The sequence below is a fragment of the Thalassophryne amazonica genome, chromosome 4, assembly GCF_902500255.1.
Source record: "Thalassophryne amazonica chromosome 4, fThaAma1.1, whole genome shotgun sequence".
Classification (NCBI taxonomy): Eukaryota; Metazoa; Chordata; class Actinopteri; order Batrachoidiformes; family Batrachoididae; genus Thalassophryne; species Thalassophryne amazonica.
Window position 1 is genome coordinate 46,431,589 of NC_047106.1, and position 14,038 is coordinate 46,445,626.

The 14,038-nt window shown below is 39.3% G+C and overlaps 1 protein-coding gene across 1 annotated transcript in view; it reads left to right on the forward strand.

The window, feature by feature from the left end:
- The window catches only part of pax3b (paired box 3b), a 71,727-nt gene that overhangs the window by 44,750 nt on the left and 12,939 nt on the right, over positions 1-14,038 (forward strand). Inside the window, 1 exon segment of the mRNA XM_034167830.1 lies at positions 7,192-7,471. Coding sequence (XP_034023721.1) covers positions 7,192-7,471 — 280 coding nt within the window.

Genomic DNA, 14,038 nt, shown 5'->3' on the forward strand with positions numbered 1-14,038 from the left:
GATTATCTGGTTGCTAATAAAGACCAGGTCAAGAGCTAACAAATTCCTCAAACTGCAGATCTATTGAGAGGCTGCGGCTGAGCTCACACAGATTTCTTCTTCTGTTATCTCGCTCAGAGATAAGTCACTATCTTGCGTCATGGATTTGATCTGGAGCCTTAGTGGCAAAAAGGAATTTCAGAATAAGTGGAGCCATGGATCTGAGACAAATTGCTTAATTCTGCCTTTCTGTTGCCATCTTTGTCTGGGACAGGCTCGCTTCGTTTGATGTTTGCGATGGGGAGAGATTCCCTTTCTGTGCCTGAGTATGCACACGACTCGGCATTGGCATTGAATAGCATTGTGAGAGAGATTCAATGCAGAGAGCAAGTTAAAAGTCTTGTCAGAAATGAAAAAAAATACAGCTGGATACAGGTGCTCAAAATGTTAAACAAGTAGTTTGATATGTTTCAATCTGGGTTCTATTTTTTTTTTTTAAATATTGGGGTTCATCTTTTGTGTTGGGCCAAAAATGAATTTTAGCAGTGCAGTACACATTCACAGGCTAATGGACGTAATGTGACTAGTGCAATCCCTGTGGTTAAATCAACTCTAACCTAGCAGAAATTCCTCAAAATAAAAAAAAAGCTTAAAATACAATATTTTATTAAAATTTGAAATGAAATTAATAAAATTCTGCTGTGATAGACTAGTGTCCCGTACAGGGTGTACCCCCCACCAAACACCCTGTGACTGATGGGATAGGCTCCAGCCCCCCCGTGACCCTTAATTGGAATAAGGGGGTATAAAGAAAAATGAATGAATTATACAAAATCTCCCAAATAACAATAGCTTACTATTTTATTAGATTACTTTAAATCATAGTCTTTCTATGATATGAGTCAATTCAATCAATCAATTTTTTTTTTATATAGCGCCAAATCACAACAAACAGTTGCCCAAACCCCAACAGTCAAAACGACCCCCTGTGAGCAAGCACTTGGCTACAGTGGGAAGGAAAAACTCCCTTTTAACAGGAAGAAACCTCCAGCAGAACCAGGCTCAGGGAGGGGCAGTCTTCTGCTGGGGACTGGTTGGGGCTGAGGGAGAGAACCAGGAAAAAGACATGCTGTGGAGGGGAGCAGCATGTGCTACTATATATAGAGCACCAGGATCTAGTATTGAAACATTCACTGACTGTATGGGAAAAATGTTCTCAAAAACTAATCAAAAAACTGTGTTCATTTGTGGTGACTTAAATATTGATCTGCTCAATCCAAATAAGCATAAAATAACAGATGAATTTATCAGTATAATGTACAGTATGAGTTTATATCCAAAAATCACCAGGCCAAGCAGAATTACATCCCATAGTGCTACCTTAATTGATAATATATTCAGCAATGATATTGAGAATAACACTGTGAGTGGATTATTAATCAATGACATTAGTGATCATCTACCAGTTTTCATCGTTTATAATAGAAACCATCGGCGGAATCAGCCAGAGGAGAAAATAAAATACAGGCGAGTGCGGACAGAGGAAAACATGAACACACTAAAGAAGGATTTACAGGAGCAAAACTGGGAAAAGGTATACAGTGAAAGTGATGTTGATAGTGCATATGAAACTTTTTTACAAATATTTACATCATTATATGATAAAAATTGTCCAATTAAACAAGACTACAGAAAACAAAAATCCAAGCTCGACCATGGATGACGAAAGGGTTACGAAATGCATGTAATAAGAAAAATACACTGTATAGAGAATTCATAAACTAAAGACTAAAGAGGCAGAAAATAGATATAAGAAATACAAAAATAGATTAACTAATATTATACGGGTATGTAGGAAGGAATATTATAGTAACATATTATATAATAACAAAAACAATATTAAAGGAATATGGGATATATTAAATAGCATTATCAAAAATGGTAATAAAAAACAGAGTTACCCTCAGTATTTCATTGATAATAATGTCAAGAAGGAAAATAAGGATGAGGTAGTCAACGGTTTTAATAATTTTTTGTAAATATTGGACCAAGCTTGGCAGAAAAAATTCCTGATTCCCAACCTGAGGATTGGGATAATAATCTCATAGAAAGAAATCCCTGTTCAATGTTCCTCACAGCAGTGGATGGAAAAGAAATTATAGACATTGTGAATAATTGTAAATATAAAACATCTACCGATTTAAATGAAATTGATATGGTGGTGGTAAAACAGGTCATTGAATGGATTGTAGAACCATTAACATACATCTGTAACTTATCATTTCAACCGGTAAATTTCCCAATCAAATGAAAATAGCTAAGGTTGTGCCGCTGTATAAGACTGGGGATAGACACCACTTCACAAATTATAGACCTGTTTCTTTGCTTCCACAATTTTCCAAATTATTAGAAAAGTTATTCAATAATAGATTAGACAAATTCATAAATAAACATAAATTACTTACTGATAGTCAATATGGATTCAGAGCACATAGTTCAACATCACTTGCATTAATAGAATCAGTTGAGGAGATTACAAAACGCCATAGACCACAAATTACATTCAGTTGGAATATTTATAGACCTTAAAAAGGCTTTTGATACAATCAATCATGACATATTAATCAGTAAACTTGAACAGTATGGGATTAGGGGGTTGGTGTTGCACTGGGTGAGAAGCTACTTAACAGAAAACAGTTTGTGAAGTTGGGGGAATATACATCATCATGCTTGGACAATGCTTGTGGCGTCCCACAGGGGTCAGTATTGGGTCCAAAACTGTTTCTAATTTATATAAATGATATTGTCAATGTTTCCAAAATATTAAAATTAGTATTATTTGCAGATGACACAAGCATTTTTGTTCAGGGGGGGATTTGCAGGAGTTACTGAGGAGGATCAGTATAGAAATGGGAAAATTGAAAATATGGTTTGACAGAAACAAATTATCATTAAACTTAAGTAAAACAAAATACATGTTATTTGGCTATTGTAATACAGACATACAGGTTCAGTTACAAGTCGAGGGGGTAGATATTGAAAGGGTACATGAAAATAAGTTTCTGGGGGTGATAATAGATGATAAGATAAACTGGAAGACTCATATAAAACATATACAAAGTAAACTGTCAAGAGCATTTCAGTTCTAAACAAAGCAAAACATATTCTGGACCACAACTCACTCCGCATTCTTACTGCTCACTGGTTTTACCATATTTACAGTACTGTGCAGAGGTATGGGGTAATACTTATAAAGGGTACAACACAATCACTATCAGTAATGCAGAAAAGAGCTATAAGAATTATTCATAATACTGGCTATAGATCATACAAATCCACTATTTTTACAATCCAAATTCTTAAAATTCACAGACTTGGTTCATTTTCAAACAGTACAAATTGTGTATAAAGCAATAAACAATTTACTTCCAGCAATATTAAAATATGTTTTTTAACAGATCAGGGGATTACAGTCTGAGGGGGAAATTTAATTTAAAGCATCAGTGGGCACGAACAACATTAAAAGGTTTCTGTATTTCTGTCTGTGGGGTGAGGATGTGGAACAGATTGGGAGTGGGGCTCAAGCAATGTCCAAGCATGAACCAGTTCAAACAGCGGTACAAAAATATGTTTTTTTCTAGGTATAGGGAGGAGGAAGGGTAATGAGGGTTAGGGTGTTTTTGTTTTTTGCTTCGGCTTGTAAATATATAGTATTTTGTATGTAAGTAGGTATGTGTAGGTGTATATTTATGTTTGTGTATATGTATGTATATATATATATATATATATATGTATGTATACGAGGGCTGTCCGTAAAGTATAGGTCCTTCTTATTTTTTCAAAAACTATATGGATTTCATTCATATGTTTTTACGTCAGACATGCTTGAACCCTCGTGCGCATGCGTGAGTTTTTCCACGCCTGTCGGTGACGTCATTCGCCTTTGAGCACTCCTTGTGGGAGGAGTCGTCCAGCCCCTCGTCGGAATTCCTTTGTCTGAGAAGTTGCTGAGAGACGGGCGCTTTGTTTGATCAAAATTTTTTCTAAACCTGTGAGACACATCGAAGTGGACATGGTTCGAAAAATTAAGCTGGTTTTCAGTGAAAATTTTAACAGCTGATGAGAGATTTTGAGGTGATTCTGTCGCTTTAAGGACTTTTCACGGTGCGAGACGTCTTGCAGCGCTCTCAGGCAGCGTCATCAGCCTGTTTCAAGCTTAAAACCTCCACATTTCAGGCTCTATTGATCCAGGACGTCGTGAGAGAACAGAGACGTTTCAGAAGAAGTCGGTTTCAGCATTTTATCCGGATATTCCACTGTTAAAGGAGATTTTTTTAATGAAAGACGTGCGGACGGGTCCGCCCGACGCGGCGCGGCGGCACAGGAAAAACACCTCCGTGTTGATAACCATTTGTTAAAATCCAGTTGGCTTTTGATGGCTTTCAGTGGAGTGAGTATATGAGAAATTGTTTATCAGCTGGAGATGTTCCAACTTGTCCTTAAGGCTTCCAACAGAGGTGTTTTTCCTGTGACGGAGCGTCGCGGCGGCTGCGAGCCGACGCTGTAATCCGCCCGCACGTCTTTCATTAAAAAAATCTCCTTTAACAGTGGAATATCCGGATAAAATGCTGAAACCGACTTCTTCTGAAACTTCTCTGTTCTCTCACGACGTCCTGGATCAACAGAGCCTGAAATGTGGAGGTTTTAAGCTTGAAACAGGCTGATGACGCTGCCTGAGAGCGCTGCGCGACGTCTGGCACTGTGAAAAGTCCTTAAAGCGACAGAATCACCTCAAAATCTCTCATCAGCTGTTAAAATTTTCACTGAAGACCAGCTTAATTTTTCGAACCATGTCCACTTCGATGTGTCTCACAGGTTAAGAAAAAATTTTGATCAAACAAAGCGCCAGTCTCTCAGCAACTTCTCAGACAAAGGAATTCCGACGAGGGGCTGGACGACTCCTCCCACAAGGAGTGCTCACAGGCGAATGACGTCACCGACAGGCGTGGAAAAACTCACGCATGCGCACGAGGGTTCAAGCATGTCTGACGTAAAAACATATGAATGAAATCCATATAGTTTTTGAAAAAAATAAAAAGGACCTATACTTTACGGACAGCCCTCGTATATATATATATATATATATATATATTGATATCGGTTTAGGTGTGTAGGAATCTATGTGTATATGTGGCAAAGGGTATTACTGGTTGTGGGGAAGAAGGGGTAGGGATAAATAAGCTGATGCTTCACCCTACCCCTTTTCGGACATTTTGGGTACACAGTAGGAACTTTTTTGTTGTTGTCTTTACTGATCTATCTTGTAATTGTTGTTGTATCAAATGTTCGAAATAAACAGTTTTCATTCATTCAAAGAGAAAGAAACAGTGCATCATGGGAACCCCCCAGCAGTCTACGTCTATAGCAGCATAACTAAGGGATGGTTCAGGGTCACCTGATCCAGCCCTAACTATAAGCTTTACCAAAAAGGAAAGTTTTAAGCCTAATCTTAAAAGTAGAGAGGGTGTCTATTATGAGTTGATAACAAACTTTATTATGACCACAGCCAATAAATTTTGTTGTAATCTGCTGATCTGTTGTCGTCTTTCTTTTGAGCAATTATTGGAATATATGTTCCAAGATCATTCTAAATTATATAAATGTAATCCAGATTTGTAAATTTTGCAAAGTTGCAGCCTTTATGTAATATATTGTATAATTCACTTGGCGCTAGCTTGGCGTTAAATGCAACGTCATGGCGCTGACCGACAGTCTATGGCATTGACATTGCACCTAATGTTAACATGAGATCAGTGCCTCCATTGTGAGTGTTGGATTTATAACAGAGCTCTCAAGTGGAGATACGCTTAGGGCGTTATTTACCACCAAATGTTGTCTTGCAGGTCATTTTGGTGGAATGTCATGAATTAGCATGACAGCGTGACAACATATTGAGTCTCACGCCAAGTGCGTGACACCTTACAGAACCCTTTTAAAGTCTCACTCTGAATGAATGAGACTTGAGAGCTCTGTTATAATGTGCAAAAAAAAAAAAATACTTGTGGTGGTTGTGGATGTGAGCAAGGGCAGCATTGTACATGTGTCTTGTTGCTAGGTTGCTAGCATCACATAATGCCATATAAATGGGCTAATGTTAGCATGAATGCTCACTAGCGTCACATAACGCGATGGTAATGGGCTAAATGTTAGCTTGAGCTGAAAGCCTCCATTAAGAGCAACAGGATTTATAATGTACTTTAAAAAACATATTTTAGGCACATAATTTTGCTTAGAAAAGTCTTAATGCACATCTTCAGGCAATTTTACATTGAGTCCATTGGAAAGTATTCACAGGGCTTCACTTTTTCCACATTTTGTTACAGCGTTATTCCAAAATGGAGTAAATTCATTTTTTCCCTCAAATTCTACTCACAACACCCCATAATGATAACATGAAAAAGTTATTTATTTATTTTTTGGCAAATTATTAAAAATAAAAACCCTTTGCTCATACTTTATTGATGCACCTTTGGCAACAATTACAGCCTCAAGTCTTCTTGAATATGATGCCACAGCTTGGTGACCTATCGTTGGGCAGTTTTGCCCAATCCTTTTGCAGCAGCTCTTAAGGTCCATCAGGTTAGATGGGGAGACTAACATAACAGACATACAGATTTGGTACACAAAGAATTATGACACAGAGCAGGCTCAACTCATTCACAGTAAACTATGTCTTTTTACCAGTGAATAGGCACAGATGTCATTATAGGTGTGCGGTAGAATGGAAATGTACATGTTTACCTCATAAATGTAAAGAAACTCATCAGTTCATGTTGTGAAATTTAATAATCTGTACATTTAGGGTCCATGCAGATCCCTCGAGAACTTGTTGTTTTATATTATTTACATGTTTTTATTTCCTGCAGATATCTCCAATATAACTAAATGGGGTCCCTTTGCAACTATTTTGAGAAAAGGTTTGAGTATCTGGCTGATAAACCACTTTGATGACTTTTCAGTACAAAAATTAGATACCTAGATACCTGTATTCCCTGCCGTTGCTCCAATGCAAATTCCAGTCCTACAATGTGGTTGTAACTTGAGTTAACTGACTGATGTACTGGACCACACATCAGGCTGTCCACAGAATCACTAATAGAAACTGCTACATAAAACCAATTTCACATTCCTTCTTCACTTCCTTCCACTCAGGTGATGGGCCTGTTGAATCCCGGCGGAGTTCCACATCAACCCCAAAGTGACTATGCCATCTCACCGTTGACGGGTGGTCTTGAGCCCCCTGCTGGAATAACCACCAGCTGCAGCCAGCGCATGGATCACATTAAGGGTCTGGAGGGTCTGACCAGTGTCCCCTCCATGTCAGCTTTGCCCTCCCTGCCCAGCTCCCAGTCTTACTGCTCGCCCTCCTACAGCTCACCAGGCTACACCGTTGACCACGTGGCTTCTTACCAGTACAACCAATATGGACAAAGTAAGGTCAATACATTTCACCTTTTTACTCTCAGCTTTAGATCTGTGACAAAAGCCAAAACAAATTGAGCCAAAAATGAAGTGTTTCAAAAGATGCTGCATACAACAGCATCCTAAATTTCTGTTTCTTGTAAACCTTCTTGGAAATATCAGAGTTTAATGTTGGCCCTTCAGGATTCCCCTCACAGAGTATCTGGTCATTTTCAGTTCACAATAAAGTGTGACACGCTCAATGGCACCAAGAGGTTGAACACAAATGCAGGATTCAGGAGTCAGCTTAACAGAGTTTAATGTCAGACCAAGCGGGGTTCGGTACACAAAAGGCAGTCCAAAAACAGCAACAATAGCTGAAACATGAGACAGAGACAGGATCCAAAAAACAGGTAGACACGTCCATACACAGTAAAGCAAAACAGGACTAGGAGACTCTGAGGACAAACGCTTGAAAGAGGCACAAGACACAACAATCTCGCAACAGGAAGAGCAAAAAGGAGTGACTAATATAGGAGGAGTGATTATGAGGAAATACAAGACAGGTGTGTGAGGAAGGTTCAGGAATAGGGCGTGGCAAACAGGAAGGGAGGGAAAAGAGAGACAAGCCCAACACCAATTAATAGACAAGAGAAATCCCTCCACAAAAACCCAAGCATGAAAATACACAACCAACACAATACACAACAGACCCAATCATGACAAGAGTGTAAATGCTCTAACAACCCTAGAACTGTGATTTAGGGAAAGTAGTTTGTTTTATTTCTAAATCTATGCATTTGCAGAAAATCTCATTTAAAATCTAATTATTTCAAGAAATACAAATTTGTTTATTTTTTTGTTTGTTGTCAAAGAATTACTTATGAAGTTACAATTGTAATTCTTAATAATTAAACAAAAAACAAACAAACAAAATAAATACATATATTAAAGAATGAACATGTAAAATCAAATGAACAAATACATATATTTGTTGTTTGTATGTGTACTGACTGGTACATGACAAGACCAAGACAGCTTTCAAATCGCTCAAAAACATTTGTAATACTCTGATTAAGTACCTGATTGCTTAATAAACTGCAAAAAACATCATAAAAGAAATGTATTAGTTTAATCACCAAAACAATTGAGTATATTTAAAGTTCTCACACATTTTACATACACTCAACAAAAATATAAACGCAACACTTTTGGTTTTGCTCCCATTTTGTATGAGATGAACTCAAAGATCTAAAACTTTTTCCACATACACAATATCACCATTTCCCTCAAATATTGTTCACAAACCAGTCTAAATCTGTGATAGTGAGCACTTCTCCTTTGCTGAGATAATCCATCCCACCTCACAGGTGTGCCATACCAAGATGCTGATTAGACACCATGATTAGTGCACAGGTGTGCCTTAGACTGTCCACAATAAAAGGCCACTCTGAAAGTTGCAGTTTTATCACACAGCACAATGCCACAGATGTTGCAAGATTTGAGGGAGCGTGCAATTGGCATGCTGACAGCAGGAATGTCAACCAGAGCTGTTTGCTCGTGTATTGAATGTTCATTTCTCTACCATAAGCCATCTCCAAAGGTGTTTCAGAGAATTTGGCAGTACATCCAACCAGCCTCACAACTGCAGACCACGTGTAACCACACCAGCCCAGGACCTCGACATCCAGCATGTTCACCTCCAAGATCGTCTGAGACCAGCCACTCGGACAGCTGCTGAAACAATCGGTTTGCATAACCAAAGAATTTCTGCACAAACTGTCAGAAACCGTCTCAGGGAAGCTCATCTGCATGCTCGTCGTCCTCATCGGGGTTTCGACCTGACGCCAGTTCGTCGTCGTAACCGACTTGAGTGGGCAAATGCTCACATTCGCTGGCATTTGACACGTTGGAGAGGTGTTCTCTTCACGGATGATGCGAAGGAGATGTGTTGCACTGCATGAGGCAAATGGTGGTCACACCAGATACTGACTGGTATCCCCCCAATAAAACAAAACTGCACCTTTCAGAGTGGCCTTTTATTGTGGGCAGTCTAAGGCACACCTGTGCACTAATCATGGTGTCTAATCAGCATCTTGGTATGGCACACCTGTGAGGTGGGTTGGATTATCTCAGCAAAGGAGAAGTGCTCACTATCACAGATTTAGACTGGTTTGTGAACAATATTTGAGGGAAATGGTGATATTGTGTATGTGGAAAAAGTTTTAGATCTTTGAGTTCATCTCATACAAAATGGGAGCAAAACCAAAAGTGTTGCGTTTATATTTTTGTTGAGTATATTTTATTTTGACAAAAAAAAATCATATTTAATAATTTGAAATACTTTATGTACATTAAATGTGCCCCAAAATTTTGCACAATTACATGTTTCCAAATTCCAGATATAGTGTCGTTGTCCTTAAATTAAAATTGTCTGTGTTTGAAAAAAAATGAAGGATGATATAAATGGGATCAGTCGCATGCTTTTTCAAAAACATATTTTTATCTATGACAAAATTATATTTTTTGTCATTTCAATCAAAATTAGAACAAAAAACCTATTGAGAAAAACATTACAAATAGAGTATGAGGAGGAGGGAGAAGAAGAAGTGTAATTTACCTCCATATTTTCAACGTCACCAGCTGACATGACCAAAACACAAAAAGTGGTTTCAAGACCACAATGACAGTTTGCGAAGGTGTTTTATTGGGCTGAGCAGCAGGTGAGCAAACGACTGTGATTTGAAGCTGCTTCAAAATTTCTGTTCCTATCCCCTCAAATTTATTTCAGATGGCAAGAACGGTTTTCGTTTTATATCTTTCTTTTATATACTTGATTTATGATTTCACAGTGGTCTGACAGAGGTTTATTTGAATTCATTTAAATTTATTTTATTGTACCCTAAAGTAATCTCAAAGCACTACACATATAAAGAGCAAAGGCCTAGACCTCACCCACCCCATAAGCAATACACAGTGGGGAAGGAAAACTCCCTTTTTACAGGAAGAAACCTCCAGTAGACCAGGCTCAGTGGGGTGACCATCTGCTTTGGCCATTCTATCAAGATACTCAACATGATGGAAGACAATATGAAAAAATACAGAACAATACGATACGAGATTAGAAGTTTGATTCCTGACTACACTACTCTGTCTGCTGGTGGTAGTAAAAACGGTAACTTCTGCAGTAGTTTGAGTCTGTGATGATTAGCATGCCTATGCTAAAGATGTAGCAAAGTGTGACATTGAAATAAATCTGAGAATATGCTATTTGTGCCTGAGTGATCCTGTGGCTACAGAGCATTTTTAAACGCATAAGACCATCCATTTGAAGCCCTTCCCATTTCCTGCTGACTCGATGTCTAGGAGATTCCTGGTGTCCCCAGTGTGAATCATTAAGATGTAAACATCTGTACTAAATCAGTCCATAATCACTGAGTGCACTCCCACATGTGGCTCACAGCAGAGATGGTAGCTACACCACTTTCTTTTCTGCATCCAATCATGCATTCTCAAGTGTTGGAGTTAATTGTGCACATCTGATTGCATCTGTGAAGCTGCTGATACTGAAATTTGTGGTTAGGTTGGTATACTGTTACAGTCAGCTCCCATCAGGTTTTGGTGCCGGTTCCGTAGAGTCTGATAGCCTTCTTCGTCCATGGAGATTACCTACGCGTTCAGCGGTGAGGACGCCTTTTCACTTCACATTACTGTTACTTGAAGGGCTAAATCAACTTCAAGCAAATCGGCATCGAACTTTGGAAGGCAATGTCGTATTCTGTCACAGTGTGATTACAGCGGTTGCCATGTCCAATTTGAGTCCGTAGGGGGTTGACCAATCAGGTTCATCCACTGACCTTGTGGCAACCTCGTGACAAGCCCTACAAAGACCGTAGCAACAATTCAGTGAGTCTGGCTGCATGTGACTCTGTGGGGTGACAGGTATCAGGTGAATATCTAAGGTAATGTTCGACAGCAGCAAATGTCTCGTTGTGCATTGAGAAAGGGTTGAATTAAGTGTAGCATGTGGCATTGTGCACACACACACGCACATGGATCCAACCTCCAGTACCGCATTCATGTCCACCTCCACAGTGTTACAAGCCTCAGCGGGCCATCTTGATGTGATTAATCAGTGCGACTGGATAACCGGTGTGCGGTTGGGTTTGGAAAGGTCCTTTCTGGGGGTGGACGGATCCTAATAGCCTTTGGCAGGGCAGCTATTAGAAACAGGTGCTACAACTTGAGGTCAGCTGGTGAAGCCGCTCCAAACAGTGCCGCTGGTTCCAGTGTGGTGCAAGACACTCTCGAATGATCCGGACTATTGCACATATTGACTAAATGTAGCTCTCAGTGGACCACATCACATAAATTAAACCTGTAATCCCTGTCTGTATTTGTTAAAATTTCTGTTTCTAAGCAGCCGGCATTGTGATGTGCTTTCGTGGTAGAATACCTGTCATTCAGTATGCCAGTACTACAGCCTTTTTATTTATTTATTCATTAATTTTTCAGGGGGGGGGGGGGGGGCACAGTGGAGCAGTGGTAACGCTGCTCCCTCCCAACAAGTAGGACTTTGAGTCTGTCATAAGGTCGCCTCTGCCCCAGTCTCCATGTACGTACATGTGGAGTTGTATCATGAAGGACATATGAAGCTATATAAAGTAGTTTTCTAACTGTCTTCAAAATTTAATCCTTGATTCTGCAAAATCTACATATAATTTTGTTTTATTCATGCAATTTGAGAACTGAGGGTTTGGAAACTGCACTTTTTGCACTTTCTGCCTGCTATGAGCATTGGCACTTCTTATTGTATCTGTATGTCGATGTTTTATAAATTTTGTGTTATACAAATAATGAATGTTTATGAGTTCAATGGTATGAATATTTCATGAGGTGAAAGATGGAACATACCATTCAACTCAGCTTTGCCTTGTTGAATGGTATGTTCCAGCTTTCACCGAATTAAATATTCGTTCCATTGAAAGAATGAAAAAACATTGATTATTTGTTTTATATAATGGGCTAAACAGATCCTTGTCATTTGATATTTTATTCATTTATAAACAACAGAAAAGGGACTTACAATTTTGGTGTTTCACTGGTGTTTTGATGTCAACAGTCCACATGAACTTTAAATTGGAGTCGAAAATTTTCTCAGTCAACTTGGAAAAACAGTTAGATAGTTCAAAAATAATTGTAACGATGTAGACCGTGATACTGTGCACTGACTTTTGTGTACTTCCAAAAAAAAAAAAAAAAAAAAAGACTTTGTGTAGTTCCCTCAGTCCAGCAAAAAATCACATCAGAAATTTGTCCGGCTTTTCATCCTATGAAAGCCTCCCCAAGTCTATAAGTTCATGAGGTGTATTTGCTTTAATTGTATTTCAGAGCAATCATCCTTCAATCTTTAAAGTATTTGATGAATGCTGCTGTCACATTAGGGGTTAATGGAAATGGTGGTGGAAACTTGGTGCTGCAGCTATGGTGTTGTCAATGTGGACCAAATCCACAACAAATGTACATTTTTAACTAGGTGGTTAAATTCATTCCTTCATTAATTTTCTGCTGCTTATCCGGGTAGACCAAGCATTTTATCCCATACTTCCCTATCCCTGCTAAGTCCTCTAATTCTTCCTGAGGGATCCCAAGGAGCTCCACAGCCAGATGGAGGATATAATCCCTACAGTGGATCCTGGGTCCTCCTCCCAGTTGGATGCACCCGGAAGCCCTCCATAGGGAGATGGCCAGGGGGCAAGCTCACCATGGTGTAATCCCAGATACCCGATGGAAAAATGTCATTTCTCTCCCTTCTATCTGTGACCTTGAGGACCTTTAGGGTGTATGTATTGCTGACCTTGAGGATCAGTACCTCCATGGTCCTCTGTCAGAAAAGGGTGGATTCAGATTCAGACAACTTTATTGATCCCTTAAAGAGCAATTACATTTACACTCCAATTATCTCAGCCCCCTCTGGTTGTCCCCTCTGGGTCAGGGGAGAGTTTTTGCCCCAAGTGAAGGAGTTCAAGTATCTCAGGGTCTTGTTCACGAGTGAGACTAAAAGGTATTTATTAAAATATTTGCACCTTGCAGTGCAGTGGGATCCAGAGCAGCACCCTCTCAGCTCACCCACCAACTTCAGCAGCCCTGCACCATCCTAAGGGACCCTGAAGTGTTACACAGATGCAAACACACAGGACACCCCCCACTAAGTTGACAAGGGACATAGCTACTGGGAAACAACCATGGTAAGCTAGAGAGATACCACCCCAGACACTGCCCAAGCTCATAATTGGCCTTTTGGTCTTACGTGCTGGTGCTCTTTCTCAGCCAACAGCAGTACTTTCCTGCAGTCACTGGAACTTTCTCTAGGGTCAGTCCCATAAGCAGAATTTTGATGAGTGGCATTTAAACCAGAAGATTTAACTATTTCTTAAAATAATTAACTGGGTAGCCAAAGCAGGTAGCTCAGCGGGATAAAGAGTTAGCCAGTATACAGCATGTAGACCTGGGTTTGATTCCTGGTCAAACTATCTGTCTGTGTTGTTAGACAAGACAATTAATTCATCAGCATTATCTCAGTCACCCAGATGTAATG